The sequence below is a fragment of the Notolepis coatsorum genome (assembly GCF_963971535.1).
Source record: "Notolepis coatsorum genome assembly, chromosome: 13".
Taxonomy (NCBI): domain Eukaryota; kingdom Metazoa; phylum Chordata; class Actinopteri; order Aulopiformes; family Paralepididae; genus Notolepis; species Notolepis coatsorum.
This window is the reverse complement of record NC_140177.1, coordinates 126,711,035-126,728,425: the sequence shown is the minus strand read 5'-3', so window position 1 is coordinate 126,728,425 and position 17,391 is coordinate 126,711,035. Positions and strand designations below refer to the sequence as shown.

The 17,391-nt window shown below is 44.3% G+C and overlaps 1 protein-coding gene across 2 annotated transcripts in view; it reads left to right on the top strand.

Moving 5' to 3' along the window:
- The window catches only part of LOC311239663 (uncharacterized protein), a 48,288-nt gene extending 31,308 nt beyond the window's left edge, over window positions 1–16,980 (top strand). For both annotated transcript variants that reach the window (XM_084328054.1, XM_084328053.1), the window contains exons 2-4: window positions 9,057–9,184; window positions 12,848–12,938; window positions 13,422–16,980. In XM_084328054.1, the coding sequence (XP_084184180.1) occupies window positions 9,057–9,184; window positions 12,848–12,938; window positions 13,422–14,335 (1,133 nt within the window). In that variant the 3' untranslated portion in view covers window positions 14,336–16,980. The remainder of the gene's footprint in view (window positions 1–9,056; window positions 9,185–12,847; window positions 12,939–13,421) is intronic.
- Window positions 16,981–17,391: the final 411 nt, after the last annotated feature.

Sequence of the window (17,391 nt, the reverse complement as noted above, 5' to 3'; positions counted from 1 at the left end):
AAGTCTGTGTGATTTATTATTTTCTCACAGTAGTGTGTGTATATATATATATATGTGTGTTTGGCTAAAGTGGATAGAAAACACAGTACTGTGTAAAAGGCACCCAAGAGTTTTTATATAAATTGTCTTAGATGTAAATAATTTTTTTTATTAGTGTGTCAGTAGACTACTCTTAGTACATTTTCATAAAATTATTTTTTAAAGCATCTTCATGGTTTAATAATGCAAACATATGTTGCAGGGACTTATTATAATCATCATATTGGCGTGACTGTATGCATCAAAGGGTTAAATCAAGCATTTTTAAGTGCTTTATATGAAATGTCAAAATATCGCGATATCATTTAGAGGCCATATCGCCCAGCCCTACTATAATGGTAAAATAGTAGGGATGTCCGATATTATCGGCCGACCGATATTATCGGCCGATATCGGCAGTAAAATGTGATATCGGAAAATATCTGTATTTTTTTTTAACCTTTATTTACCCAGGCAAGCAAGTAAAAACCAATTCTTATTTTATTTATTGTCAAAAGTATGCATTTTGGTTTAATTCAACAACAAGAGATATGTAATGTTAATTTTTACTTTTTTAATTATCATATTTTGCACAGATAATGCTTACATTTATAAAGCCTTTTGAATGCATCCAGTGAAATTATTAGTTACCTGAAATTATTCCGTTTTTTTGGGGGGAAACCCTGCATATATCGGTATCGGTTGATATCGGTATCGGTATCGAAATTAAGAGTTGGACAATATCGGAATATCGGTATCGGTAAAAAAGCCAATATCGAGCATCCCTATAAAATAGTTATTTAAAAATTTGCCCCTAAAAAATATTCTTTGCCCCTAAATTTCTCATTTAGGGGCAAGTGTGCCCCTAGTGAAAAAGCTTAGCGTACAGCCCTGAGCGGTGTGACGTAATTGGCCGAATCGACTGTCAATCAAAATGGTTCTATTGCATTGGTTGAGAGCGCTGGTTGAGAGGAGTATCCATCTGCAGGCCGCCAGACGATACTGGGAGAGGGATAGTGCTACATGGCATGGTGGAATTAATAATTAATACCATAAACATATTTCTTGATGTTTCCTTTTTTTAAGTAAAGATGCCTACAAATACAAACATACACATACAAATATACAGTAGTTTCATTACAAAAAAAAATATTACAAAAAAAAATATTAAAAAGAAAAATATAAAAAGAAAATTACAAATACTTATTTTTTGCCACAAATATCGGTATCGGCCGATTGTGTTAGTTGAACAATCGATATCGGTGGCCAATTTTCATAGCGGTGCATCCCTAAATAGAATAGTAGCCCTGTGGTGCGTAAACACGACTCGAAACTACCTGTTATAATAAATGTATTCATGTTTAACTTGTGTCCAGTCCTTTGACTAGCCCCACCCGTTCATTGTAAACAATGATGCATGTAATTGTATTAACGTTATTCTGTGTTGTAGCTATGCTATACGTTATATTTTGTTTGTTAGCTATTTAGCTAATTTTGTTAGCATTGAATTATTTGAATAGCATCAACGCTAGATCTTTAATCTTTATTTAGCAGTCCAGTTTCTCCGGGCAGTTGCGAGTAACTACTTGGGTCTAAAAATAGCTACACTACAAAGAACGCTACTTGGTTAAAAGGAGCAACACTATTGAGAAATGTAGTTAAGCTATGTGGCGTTGCTAGTGCCCCACGGAGCTCCCGTGCTGTGCTCTGTAGTAAGGCCAGCGGCCTCCCACACGGAGAGTGACTGACGAGGGGTACTGGTTCCGCCTCATTAAAACAAACGCGCAAATAGCAATTAATCACGCCAGTCAAAATCATTGCATTCATTTGAATTATCGCGCCGATTAATCGATTTATTGCTTATCGCGGCAGGCCTAGTGCCCATCATTATGCCCTCTCTGCCACCGCTGTAAGCCTATGGAGATGTTTACCTTCTTTGCAGGGCTATAACTTTTTAAATATTATAGCTATATCTGCATTACTATGGCCCATTCAACATCGGGTATCTATCGTTCCGGATGTGGGAACGTTATATTTTTTCATTCATACATTGTTGTGTTAATACCGTCGAGAATATAAGTATGTTTTTAAGCTTTTCTGCTGTAATTCCAAAAACGCTAGTTATAGGCCCTGAAGCATATGATAGATTATCGATTGGCGTTTCTTTCCTATACACGCTATTAGGGATGCACGATAATTATCGGGCCGATATCAGCAATTATGACGTCATCCCGATAAACCCGATAACGTTATTGATAGCTCCGATAATATATCATATATTTTTTGGTAAAAAAAATATGCGGTGTGGGTGAATTGGGATGAAGGGCGTTTGTTTTTACTGTAGGCTCCTCCCGTTTTGCCAGTACAGTGGTACGACTGATAGCGTGTGGTTTAGGAAGAGGGCGTTTTACACAAATCCAGCGCTCCCTTTCTTGGCTATGACGTAGCCACGTAAGTTTCAGAGGCAGCGCGGATGTAAACAAAGATGGCGTCAGTAGTGTGGGAATAGTTTCAGAGGAAAAAAGTTTGCTTGCTATTTGTAACGAATGCAATGCAGAAGTTCCACGAGGAGGGAAAAGGGCAACAACTTATAATACATCCAACCTAACAAGTCACCTGCAACATCACCACGATGGTGTGTTAAAAGCCTACGACGACGCGCGAGCAGCTAAAGCTTATTGCTCCGTAGTAGCCAGGTTAATTTGCACCACCAAGCACTGCTTAAAAGCTAGCGGCTTGAGCCCTTGGGTCATTTCTGTCAAACTTCTTTAATTTAGCAAACGCCTCGTCAATGGGTACAAACGCTGCGGGTTCCTTTGGGTACAAACGCTGCGGGTTCCTTGTAGCTGGCTTTGGATTCACAGCAGCTTTAGCTCCTCGCACATCGTCGTAGGCTTTTAACACACCATCGTAGCGGTGGTGATGTTGCAGGTGACTTGTTAGGTTGGATGTATTATAAGTTGTTGACTGATTGTGAATTTTCTGATTCAAATTTTATTTATTTGGAAAAATAAATATAGTCACTATCAGTCAACTGTTGTCTTGGCTTTGTTTTGTTCATAGTAGTAACGCTCATGTCATGATAAATCTGGTTAGGTCAAAACTACAGGAATATACATTTAAAAAAAACTTTTATAATACAATAAATATCTGTATCGGCCTTGAGGAGCAGAAAGTTATCGGGGTCAAAAAATCAATATCGTGCACCCCTACATACTATACATTATGCTTCATCATGCGTGAAGGAAAGGGGGGGGGGGGTCGTTTATAATTCCTTGATCGTCAGTAACGGCTTTATTTAGTATGGGTTGATATATTGATCAGACTGATTGCAAACAAAGAAATGGACAATCAAGCTGAAAGTAGGGCTGGGCGATATGACCAAAAACGTTATCGCAATAAAATTATACAATTATTTTCATATAATTCGATATCGATAATTATCGTCGATATAATGTCTGTCAAGTTTAATTAACTTCTTATGCTGCTGCGAATGTCTCAAGTCGAGTTGATGTCGTCATCAGTCCGCGCACGTTAGCAGTTAGCCGACAAGCGGAGTATCTCATGACAATAAATATGACACTAAAATACTCTCTTCCGCCACAATATATTGAAACGAACTGTATACCCCACACTACTATAAACGTGGCCTCAGAATTCAAAACACACACATACTCGGCACGTAAATATATAAAACAGTGCCGTGCAAGCTAGTTATCCTAGCCAGCCTGTTGTATCTAAGTGGTGTATTCCATGACAATGTGCTAAATATGACACTAAAATACTCTCTTCCGCCACAATATATTGAAACGACGTCCACTGTATACCCCCACTACTATAAACGTGGCCTCAGAATTCACGCCACACACATACTCGGCACGTAAATATATAAAACATCGCCGTGCAAGCTAATTAGCCTAGCAAGCCTTGTTGTTGAGTGATTCCTACCTCTGGGTCTCCTTCCGGGTCTACTTCGCTCTCGGCCATCTCCTTCACTGATTGGTTGTTAGCTGTTGTGCGTAAGCACGTCATCACGTAACGTTGGTTGTTGTTAGTGAGTGTGCTGAGCCGAGGCTGAACGGAGCCAAGCTTGGAAAATCGATATATCGAAACTTTGCGACCACGTTTCATGTTTATTTCGAGGAAATAATTTATCGCGATAGTTATCGTTATCGTTTTATCGCCCAGCCCTAGCTGAAAGTAACGTTAGTTGCCTCTTACCGTTCGCCGATGAGACTGGAGGAATTTCCTCGATGCACCGATCGCCACTTCCGGTTTGGTGTGAGTGTAACTCGCCTGACCATCCACCAGGCGGCGGTATTGAGGCGTTGCAATGTCAGAACAGGGTGCAGCTGCAGTCCGGAGGGAGGCTGGATGAATTATGAATGCCATGGCGAAAGAAAAAAATAAATATTGATCCCAAACGTGATACGCCGTTGTTGGCGTTTAACGCATGGCGGGCAATAACGATTTACGCCGTTTATGGCGCACAATGTGTTAATGCATCAAATTGTCTCTTTGAAAGCTAGCCGCGTAATAGGCTCTTCATAAGTTACAGCTTGGAGGAGCTGCACTTATGACATGTCATGGTGGAGGGAGGGGTGCTGGGAAGACCTATAGTCCTGACATCACTTTGAGGCAGACCTGACATAGCAGTGGATATTGCTAGCTTGGACTTTTCTTCCTTTGGTGTTGGGATGTAATCTGTCACGGTACAGGCTAGGTTTTTTCCAAAATGCATAAAAGTTGCTGACGTAACCAAAACCACGAGCATCGCAAATGCCAGATAACCATCTATCAGCACTGTATGTCCGGCTAACATTTTCGGAGCCTCAGTCAAGATTGGGGAGTAAACCAGAGAATATACAGTTTTTTCCCAGGCATTCTATAATCATTCCCAGTGTCTTGTAATCATTGCCTAGCTTGATTGACCCCCCCCTTACCCCGGATGTTGTTTGTGCCAACATGGACAATCACTGTGTGCTGACTTGTTGTGTTCAACAATACCTGGGAGGAATTTAATTAAATCCAGAATTTTAGCCCCGGAGTAAGAGTATGAGATGGCATTTGGGATGTTAACATATCTGACAATAGAGTCACCCAGGACGATATACTCCGGAGGGGGGATGTGAAAGCTAGTGGGCTTAGGGCCAGCTGTGCTAGCCTTAGCCAAGTTGCTAGCACCAGGGGAAAGACTAGCTATGCTTGCAGCATTAACCACGGAGGGGGTAGGGATAGCTAAGCTTGTAGCATCAGCACCAGAGAGGAGGGAAAGGCTAACGTTGGCTATGCTATCCAACGCTAGCAGTCCTGTGCTAGCAGGTGTGTCCATAGACTCTGCATCCGATCCATTCAGAGTAGGAGACTCTGGCACAGGATCCTGCAGGCGACCACGCTTGGCCACCAGAGAGCAAGAGCCAGGAGGATGCTGTAGCGAGTGGGGCGAGAGAGCAGGACTCCTGGAGGGAGCCCGCTTCCTGCTGCAGGGCACCTGGCAGCCGTTCCCATCAGGCTGCCACGAGGCAGAGCAGGCACTGTCAATGGATGAATGATGTAGTACTGGGAAATCACTCAGTGGAGCAACATAGCCAGCCTGGCGACGTCTCCCAGGCACTGCCACGGCTCGGGGGATCACAGGCATAGAGGATAAGGGCGAAGCATTCCCACCAGAACGCTCAGCCAGTGGGGAGAAACGGTCAGATGAAAGCTGAGGAGAGGCAGGGTCGAAGAGTGGAAGAGATCATTTCCTCGCAGGGCGCTTATTGCCCCCTGTAGCCACCTTCACCCATGATGGACAGCCAACGGGAGAATCCTCAGCCTCCGGCAGCTCCAGGCAGGCTAGCCGAGAGGAAAGTTCAGTCTGTCATGCTAGGAGATCAACAATGAGTTGTTCAATGGATTTCAACTCAAAATCTAATTGAAGTGACATCAGCAGACGGAGCCATTACTCCCAGTAACGTTACAACTTGATATGAAATACCTGAGGTTGAGGAGGAGTAGAATTAGGGTAAAAAGTATTAATTGAGCCTGGGCCTGGTGGTAGCTGGGCTGCGGGAGCCTGGTGGTAGCAGTGCTGCAGAGCCAGATGGGCTGGGCCTGGCCTGGATGGCAGATGGGCTGGTGCTGGGCCTGGCCTGGATGGCAGATTGGCTGGTGCTGGGCCTGGCCTGGATGGCAGATGGGCTGGTGCTGGGCCTGGATGGCAGATGGGCTGGTGCTGGGCCTGGCCTGGATGGCAGATGGGCTGCTGGCCTGGGCTTTTGGCAATTAGCTAGGCTGTTGGAGTTTGAGCTGGAGGCTGCTAGGCTATCAGCTAGCCTGGTAGCTAAGCTAACACAGCAGGTGGATTCCTAGTAGGCCTAGGCCTCAAGACAGTCCCAAAATGTTTGCCATTAAAATCCAAGAAAATTATCTCCAGAGATCACAGACTGAAGGAGAGATGATCTTATTAAATATCACATTCAGCCCAGATAGCATAAAACAATAAAAAGCTCAGACCATCAAATGATAGGAGAGTGGTGCTACAGTCACACGGTGGCCATTTTGCAAAGGGGTGTAAGCACATTTCCCATAATGTTGGTGTGTTTCTTTAATCGTGCACACTTGGGTTAACCATTTCACTGCCACAATACAGAAGGTTAACCCTTTCACTGCCACACAACAGCAGGTTAACCCGTTCACTGCCACACAACAAAGGGTAAACCCTTTCACTGCCACACTACAGAAGGTTAACCCTTTACTATCACACTACCGTCGGTAGTGTGATAGTAAAGGTAAAGGGTTAACCTTCTGTAGTGTGGCAGTGAAGGGGTTAATAACACATTTAACCCTTAGAAGTCAACGGGGCCTATTGCTCCCGTGGGCGGAGAACAAAAGAATTAGAATCTCTCACAAATGCTCAGGAAGTCCCGTTTTTCAAAAATCTGTAAAAATAGCACAAAGACAATTTCGAGTGCATAATAGTGTAATCTATATGTATCCTTACTTGCTAAACATAATACGACTTGTAAATATGTTTAATTCTTGCTCAATTGTATAGTTCTAAATATCCCTGTATTCCCCCGAAACTACAACGTGTCACGTACATGCACGCGCGCACACACACACAGCGCATAGGTGTTAATCACTGAGTGATCTAATATGCATATTCTTCAGCGCGAGAGGGGGGGGGGTTGTGTTTCTCACTGTCTGTCGTTGATAATATAATCTGAAGAGGTCCTGCATTATTATTATTATCATTCTCGAGAATACACGCGGACCCGACGGAACGTTAACTTATGAATAAAAAGTAGTCTAACATGCTTTTCATCCTCGCCCGTGTATATACCCACGTCGCGCTAAAACATCAACTACTGTATGAGTAGAGACAGAGTGCTTGTGTGTACGAGTTATGATGAGTTATCTCGCAGTTTTCTAGAGTAGAAAGGTGCGCCCAGTAGAGCACACACACACACACACGGAAGGAATTTCTTGTACAGCGAGTTGGGCGTTTTATTTATTTTATCACTTGTAGGCTACCATAGCGAAGGCTCATGGCAGCAACGTTAGTGGTTGAAACGTGATTCGAGAGTGATACCAAGTGGAAGGAAATATATCCTGTCATCAGTGCGTATAGCAGGTATCCTCGAAATTCTCCGCTATCTCCTCTGCAAGCTCCTGTCTGTCCGCCTGCACTGCTCCAACTGCCTGTGTCTGTCTACTGCTTTGGTCCAATCATATTCAGAGTCCCGTCAGAATCCCGCCCCCCCACCCACAGTCTGCGAATCAGAGGCAGAGTAGGGCGGGTCTTCACGAAATGCGTGTTGTCTCTTTCAACGGGTTGGAGTCAGAGCGAGAGTTGACAGCACATATACAGGTAGTCTAATCTGCAGGTACTGTAGCGAGTAGCATAGTTTTGCCAGCAGGCAGTTAGTAGAAAAATATGGCATGTTCAAAGATGGCCAGTAAAATAAAAGTCAACAGTGAAAATCGCTGCAATAATAATTCTTTCTTTCTTTCTTTCTTTCTTTCTTTCTTTCTTTCTTTCTTTCTTTCTCTCTCTCTCTCTCTCTCTCTCTCTCTCTCTCTCTCTCTCTCTCTCTCTCTCATTCTAGAGAAATACAACCACAAATTGTTATTGGTTTGCTTCTTTTTCTTACAGTACTATATATACTGTACTTTACTGTATATACTGTACCATCCACTGTACTGAAACATCTCAATATAGGTAATCATGGTATGCTGCAAAAGGTGATATGGTATGTGATATGGTACAGTACTGTAAATACCATCTCTCTCTCTCTATCTCTCTCTCTCTCTCTCTCTCTCTGGCTTTATTGAGGAAGGGCACACCTCTATCAGCTGAGTAACAATGTTCATCAAAGTGTTGAGTGCTACAGTGTAGGTTAGTATATTAGGACAAGTGCATACCTACATGTATGACCTATATCTATCTACTACTTTTGGATATGAGCATTTTTTCAATACCCAACTATGTAGTGGCCGCTTGTCGCTAGGCTAGGCCTCCTGCTGGGTCCATTCACTGGAATAACAAAGGAATGACTGGGCCTTTGCTCCAGGTGTGAAATGGTTCTAGTGACAATGATCACATTGAATTCTGGGAGTGTAGTTCTCTCATCAGATAGCTGAATGAACTTGGATCTAGTTCAAAGTCCTATACTGAAAAGGTGTTAGGATTTTACCAGAATGTTTGATAGGACATTGATTGAAAACTATCGTCTCAAATTTGACAATTGATGGCTTATTTTGAAGGTATGAATCTGTAATTTTATATTATGTAACAAAAAAAAAGGGGGAAATTCTCAGGAGGAGGAGCTATTTAGGTTAGACTTCTAAGGGTTAAAGCGTTACACAGCAGCACACAAACCTGTTCCCCCCTCTGATATGAGATTCACACACTGTGGGTCATCCTCCTAATCTGATGGAATGTTTGTGTCCAGGTCTTGACCTGCTCTCGGTGTCCCTTCTCTCTACCCCTCCCCCTCTATCCACCCCTCCCCCTCTCTCCACCCCTCCCCCTCTCTCTTCACTCCCTCCAGTTGAGCAGCGCTCCCCGGACTGTGACCGTCTGAATGGGTGCCCGGTGGAGGAGGGGTCCACAGATATCCCCCCCCGGGTCGAGGCTAATGGGCCCGTTGACCCCGGGGGCTCCTCCCTCAAAGCAAAGGTCAGTGACTGCAAAGGGGTTCAGGTCACTTTGTGGCCCTCAAATGGAAAATGCCACACTAAACTCCTAATTCAGTGGTTTCCAAACTTTTTCCAATCAGGCCCCACTTGTTGGTAGTTGGAAATATTTTCAAGCCCCACCTAACCTCCCCCCACCACCTAGATGTAGGCTAGAATTCATTTTAGGCTACAAACATGCCATTTCCTCTACTACTAACAAGACAAGATTAACATAACAAGACACAAAGACACAATTCTTTTGTATTTTATATTTTATTATTTTTTAAACAAACACATAAACAAACATGACAACACACGATTAGATATACTTGTAAAACAGTGTACATCAGTTAACTCATCGTTTGGATAAATGTCTTATACAAGATATACCCCTAATACCTATCTATTACCTATCTATTCCCCTACACACATATGCTCTTGCTCGCACCCCCCGCCCTGGACCCCCCCCATGGATAATCCATCCAACAAAGACACAATTATAGTTTTATATTTTATTTGAAAATGAACAAAAGCTTGGCAAATGATCCTGTGCCACTGTGAAATAATTAGGCCTAATTAAAAGTTGTAGGCCTACAGTAGGATAGGAGATTTCTTTTCATTTAAATAATAATAATAATTTTACCTTTTGTGGCTAAACTTATTTAGACTTCTGAATGTGCTCTGTATAAAGAATAACGCATGAGTCAGTTCATCTTTGTTGACATATCCGATATCCGTTTTGGTGCTAAATTAACATTCTTCTTAATTCCCCCCGCCCCACCTGCAGTACCTCCGTGCCCCACTAGGGGTCGCGCCCCACACTTTGGGAACCACTGCCCTAATTCACGTACCACCGTACTTCTGTGAACACGCATAAATGTCTGCTAGAAACGAAAGAGCCAATCACCCATTTTGACCTGAACACTTTCATGTCATCAGAACCTGGGTTCCATCCAAGAGAGTAGAGCCATATGAAATCCGTTTAATTTTTTTCCAAATTCCATAATTTCTTTTTCCAAATTCCGTTTTTTCCGTTTTAATATTTCAGAATTCTGTATTTTGCTTTGTACGCTCATTTTACCATCAGAAATAGTGTCTAATAAGTGGGAATGAATAAATGTCCACACTTTAATAAGATATAACAGTCCATTTAATAGGGCTGTCTTAAATACTTCGAAGCTTCGTTCGATGGGCATGGGATTCGAATATGAAAATAAAATTTGATTATTTAAAAAAAAAATTATAATAATTATCTATTTTTGCAAAATCAACTCTGCCTCTCTTTGTTAACTACAACAAGCAATGCTGTTTGTTATTTAAGATGAGGTCGGACTCGACACTGACAAATCTTTCCTGTGACAAAATGGCATCCAATGTAATCAAAAAAGTCAACCAACGAACTAGATTCTTGTACCGGATCTCCTCTCTGGTAAACATGAATACCCTGAAGACTCTAGCAGGAGCACTCATTCAAGGGTACTACGACTATGCTGCTTGCACCTCATGGTACCAAAGCACCTCAAAGGCGCTAAAAACAAAATTACAAACATCACAAAACAAACTGGTCAGACTACTGCTTGACCTTACTACTAGAACCCACCTCACCCCTGCCCACTTTGACAACCTAGGATGGCTTAGAGTAGACGACAGAGTACAGTAACTTTCAATGGGCCTGGTCTACACGATACACTACACCACTAAGGTACCCATTAGGCTTGGGCGGTATCCTTTTTTTCACACCGGCAAACCTTTATGATATTATACCCCGGTGCACGGTATTTGACGTATGACTTTCATTTTCATCAGCGGGGGGGGGGGGGGGGGGGGGGGGTCCCGTTGTTACCAAGTAAACAAATCATCGTCAGCTCTCAGAATGGTAGTCCCGCACCGGTAGAAGCCTGCACCGTTTTAGCGTTAGCATCTAGCCATGGCAGACTATTTGATTCCTTAAGGGCTAGAAATTGCCTGGGTTTTGGTGATATGCTCCCGTTGTTTGGCTACTTCTATGTGCAGTGAAAACTACTCGAATGCTTTATAACCTAGTCATTGATTTAGTTCAGGGTAATCTAAGATTAGCCGCAGAGCTAACGCTAGTTAACATGAGCTAACGCTAGTTATTCAAGCTCAGTATCTCACAGAGAGAGAAACAGCTGACAGCGGATAGTATAGGACGGTACAAATACAATAAAAAGGCGGTGGGGGCTGTTGTGTAAACCTTGTACTCTTTAGTTCACATATAATAAGAGACGGATTATTTGCTTGCTCCACCAGTGCACCACAACAACACACACCAACTCTCGTCACAACGCTTTACGGTATTTTCACAGCACTGTCGCAACATTACCGTAAAACGTGAACACCGTTGTGACCCACTCGCTCCACTAGAGCGGTCTCGCCCTCTGCTGGCGCGTGTGTGCACTACACTCCGTGTGTGCACTACACTCAAAACTCCCGTTTCACTGTTATAGAAACTGAAGCGCATCTGTGATTTTGACGGTGACGGACGGTATTGAAAATCAATACCGTCGGTATTTCTAAATACCCCGGTATACCTTAATACCGTCATACCGCCCAAGCCTAGTACCCATGTACATGTCAAAATACTTCCCAAAGGTCAGTGAATACCACAACCACAACACCAGAGGGAGCTCCACAAATCATGTTAAACCCAGATTAAACGAGGGACTAAACACGTTTCACAATTATGCAACAACAATGTGGAACCGAACGCCCTACCCACAGCTGTAAAGGATTGTGAATCACTACCCACTTTTAAAACCACTCTCAAAGAGCACTTACGGGAGACTGCAATTCAAAACTGGCCCCTGTAAATGTCCAAACCCAACCCCCTCCAATGTACAGTCCCCCACCCCACCTACCCAACCCCGCCTATCCCACCCACCCAACCACCTCCAATGTACAGTTTCCCACCTACCCAACCCCACCCCACCAACTCAACCTCCTCCAATGTACAGTTTCTTCCCCCTCAAATGTATATACTCTCTTTTTTAGACTTTTTTTTGTATCACAAACGGTACTGTATATTTGTAGATCTGGTATGTCATAAATGTCTAGATGTAACAGTACTGTATCTGTATGTCATATGTTATGATGAATTGAAAATGGGGGACCCTGATGTAAACAAGACGAACCACCGGTTCAAGCAACATTTCATGTATACACAAGGAGACATAATACCAATAATCTAGCGTTGATTTCAGGATGATTAGATAATCAGCCGAAAAATTACAACGTGATAACTGGATTACACTAAAATGCCTTTCTCGTCTTTTCTTGGAATTACTCAGAATCACTCAACTATACTCGTATGCAAAACGGTATAAAACGGAAATGTACGGATGAAAAAACAATCTGTTTTTTGAATGTTGACCAGAAGCAACTCACTGACAGTCGACGGCGTTATTAGATCCATAGCTATAATATAAAATATAGTTTTAGGACTCGCAAGTTTGGCATTCTAAAACTATATCCATTGACTAACACACTGGCGCTGAAGGCCATCAGCGCCCCCTGCTGCTGGCGTCCAATGTGTTAACAATTGTGTGTATTGAGCTGTACTGTATTGTACCCATTCTGCAATCTGTTAATAAAATGTTCAATCAATCAGAAAGGATGCCGCTCAGTGTTCTTGTTCGTTTGTTAGGACGTGGAGATGGTGGAGGAGAGCCGTCCTAAACCAGAGTCTGCAAGCAAACGCGCTGCCCAACGCCCTGCAACAAGAGCCGCCAACCATGGTACGGAACAGCCGGGGACGGTATAGCCTGTGTTGAAATGTGTTAACCGACAGTTAGCTTGAAACAGGAAGTTGTGCTGACCATCCACAGTTAGTGGGGGCCTTTGAAACCGAGCCTATTCGACTTGTAGAAGAGCTGTTAATAATTAGTGAACTGCAGAGTCAGTCAATCAGCAGAATGCTTCTTTGAAGAGAAGAGAATGTTGTGCAACCTTTCACGAAACCAGGAGTGTCATCTGTTTCAATACTGCTAAACGGCTGGTCTCTTGGGACATTACTAGAAACAGTTCTCCATATTGTTTCGAAGACTTGTATAAGTTATCGTATGCATTGTCAGTGAGCAGGGTGTGTCCTACCAACAGAGTCGGCCTTGACCCATTTTGCTAACGTGTGTTTTCACTTTGATCGGCTGTCGTTGTAGTAAATTATTGAGCGAAGTCAAACAAAACGTGATCTCTATTCTAACCTTTTCCCGTCTCTACAGATAAAGCATCTCAAAAGACCCCGGATAAGCAGAAGCCTCTCCTGGTCCAGATGCCGGGAGAGACTGACGGTGGGGGCAAGGTGAACTTCGTCTGCCCGCTGGTCCTGAAGGCGGAAGTCCCGGCCCTGGAGCCCGCGGCGCGGGGCGAGCCCCAGCAGGCCAGCGTCAGTACGGCGGAGGGCACCGCCGCCTACAGCCCGTCCAGCCCCTCCGACGGAGCCGTGGTGGGTCAGCCGGCCAGCCTGTGGCAGCGGATCGACACCGTTCAGGAGGCGGACAACCACCTCCACCTGAAGCTGAAGCTGATCTCGGACGACAAGCTGGTGCGACCCTGCTCGGTGCAGCTCGTGGACCTGCTCTCTGCGTCCGAATCCGGGAGGAGGGACGCCTGCGGCGGCGCCAAGAGCAAAGCGAGCTCACCGGCGCCCAAAGACCTCCGCCCGCACCAGGGTGCCCACACGGGCCACCGCCTCTGCTGCTTCACCCGCTGCGGCGGTGAGGTGTGGCGCCTGCAGGCGGTCGTGGACCACTCGCGCGACGGCTACGCCTGCAACATCTGCGGCAAGCGGTTTAAGCGCCGGAAGATCCTCCGGCGGCACGAGCGCTTCCACACCGGGGAGAAGCCCTACTCCTGCGCCAGCTGCTCCAAGTCCTTCGCCCTGAGGAAGAGCCTGCGGCGGCACGAGCGCTTCCACTCGGGGGAGAGACCGCACAACTGCCCCCAGTGTGGCAAGAGCTTTCGGCTCCGGGACAACCTCAAGGCCCACCTGAGGTTCCACTCCGGGGAGAAGCCGTTCGTCTGCTCCCTGTGCGGCAAATGCTTCAGGATATCCAGGAATCTGGAGAAACACAGCGGCAGCGAGTGTGTTGCCTTAGTTCCAGTTCCCTCGTTCAGGACGATCGCTGGCTTGTAGAGAGAAACACCGGAGCCTCGTCCATGAAATGTGCTTGTGCACAAATCTGTTCTTACAGTTTTTTTTTAAGCCCTCAATTTAGTCTCACAGACGGGAAGCGAAGCCTGATGGCTATTTGTAACACCTTGCCCCTAACATCTATTGTGTACCTCCTTGTAAATGTCATTGCAAGACTGGGTGATTGTCAGTTAGAACGGGTACACAATAGATGTCAGGGGGAAGGAGTTATAAACAGTTATCAGGCTTTGCTTCCTGTCTCAAGACTAAATTGAGGGCTTAAATAAGGGCTTAAAGCGAGGCCCGATGCTTTAAGAGGGCGGTGCTTTGGCTGGAGTGATTGTACAGCAATATTCTACCTCAAACCACAATGCTGTATTTTGTAGCCATGTCAGGCGTAAGCCACATTTTGACATTTTCAACAGGCAGTGCAAGTACACACTGTCCTGAAACCTGTGGGACCATCCTGCTGAAGTGGGAGGCACGGTATTGCAAGGTTTACATAAAAACTAAAAGGGATTGTAGTGTGGTGCCAAGTTTGAACATTCTTTTGTAAAACTTTAGATGTTTTTAAACACAGATTTTTTTTTTTTTGTCTTCTAGCACCTGCTAGATACTGTACGTCCACACAGTGAGCTGAACCATCACACGTCAGCGTGGTGAACACACCAGAGCTAGCAACACAGTGAGCTGAACCATCACACGTCAGCGTGGTGAACACACCAGAGCTAGCAACACAGTGAGCTGAACCATCACACGTCAGCGTGGTGAACACACCAGAGCTAGCAACACAGTGAGCTGAACCATCACACGTCAGCGTGGTGAACACACCAGAGCTAGCAACACAGTGAGCTGAACCATCACACGTCAGCGTGGTGAACACACCAGAGCTAGCAACACAGTGAGCTGAACCATCACACGTCAGCGTGGTGAACACACCAGAGCTAGCAACACAGTGAGCTGAACCATCACACGTCAGCGTGGTGAACACACCAGAGCTAGCAACACAGTGAGCTGAACCATCACACGTCAGCGTGGTGAACACACCAGAGCTAGCAACACAGTGAGCTGAACCATCACACGTCAGCGTGGTGAACACACCAGAGCTAGCAACACAGAAACGGAGGCCTCGCAGGTGTCCTCTAATCCTGTGGCAGCTGGGCTCTTAACTGTAGAATAAATTTAATAAAACGAAATAAGAGCAGGATTAGAGCAGCTGGAAAACTCTATTAGAGCTCTGCAGTTCCGCCCACGGCGGCCCACAGCGGCTATGGGCTGAAACATTTTATTTATTTTACTCCAACGGTTAACGTTCAAAACATCCATTGTGGGGGTCGATCACATTTTAAAAAGGACTTTTGAAATGATGCCAACAAATAACCAACCAAGAGCGTTAAAGGTTAAATGACCTCAACATCTGGGGTAGTAGAACTTGGGCTCAAAGTTATCTTTAACCCTTTCACTACCACACTACCAAAGGGTTAACCCATTTCACTGCGACAATACAGAAGGTTAACCCTTTCACTACCACACTACCGAAGGTTAACCCTTTCACTGTCACACTACAGACGGTTAACCCTTTACTATCACACTACAGATGGTAACCGTCGGTAGTGTGATGGTAAAGGGTTAACAGTCTGTAGTGTGGCAGTGAAAAGGTTAACCTTCCATATGACAATGCACAATGTAGCTCCACTGTCCTTTTGTAAATACAGACTGTTCATTGTTATTGTGTTCAAGGAGTGTGAATTATTGCTCAGTTTAATTGTTTTTATACTAAAAGGCAGACTGAAAAGGTTCCTTTTTCTTTTACTTTTAAAATAGTTTTGTACTTAACTCATTCAGAGCCACGCCAATATGACCAAATTAGGTCTACGCTTAAACGATATCTTAAATGATGGCTATGGGTCTAATACACCCATCACTTATCAATGACTTGCTTGCAGTCAACATGTACGAAACGGATTGTTTTTTTCATCGGTACATTTCTGTTTTATACCGTTTTGAATATGAGTATAGTTTGAGATTTCTAGTAATTCCAGAGAAAGACACGATAATAGCCCTTTAGTGGAATACACAAAACACGTTGTCATTTTTCGGCTGATTTATGAATAGTTTTTAAATAAACGCTAGATTATCGATAGTATATGTGTGCTCATGTACGAAGAGAAGCGGGGTCTGAAAAATTGCTTCTCCCTACTTTGGTTGGCGCAAACCTTCACACACACACACACACGCTCCGATGGCGGAGAAAGGAACATCTGATTAACCCAAGACTGGTAAAATAGAGTCCTTACCTCACATCAGATGTTCTGCAAAAAGATTAATCCAATTCCTGATCGCCATTCCAAATATTGATCACGTTTATTGATCCAACGTTATAGTCCAAAACACATAATCGACGCTGCTCCCAGCCTCCCCAGTGAATGTGGTAACACGATACTGCTTGCCCGAGAAGGGAAACCCCGGACCGGATTCCTTTTTCCTGATGCACATCTGTTGTAATTGTTCCTTTGGCTTTAATTAAAAGCGTTGCTTTCATCAACGGCTATGAATATTTTAATAAGACATTTGTATATCTTTCTAAAGTTGAAGCTATCTGTTAAAATATCATTGTTCAACTGTTAATAATAAAAAAATAAAAAGGATTGTCTGATGCAGTTATTTCTGTCTACTGACCTCTAGTTGGGCCAATCATATTTATGGCCTGGTTTGCGGTAAGTGGCTGCGAGACTTGTGGAAACTCAAGTTCTGCAGCGATTATGACGGAAGTACAGACTGGCACAGAAACCCTTTCTTCTACCACCCTCATGCAGGCACAGAAACCCTTCTACCACCCTCATGCAGGCACAGAAACCCTTCTACCACCCTCATGCAGGCACAGAAACCCTTTCTTCTACCACCCTCATGCAGGCACAGAAACCCTTCTACCACCCTCATGCAGGCACAGAAACCCTTTCTTCTACCACCCTCATGCAGGCACAGAAACCCTTTCTTCTACCACCCTCATGCAGGCACAGAAACCCTTTCTTCTACCACCCTCATGCAGGTGACATAGT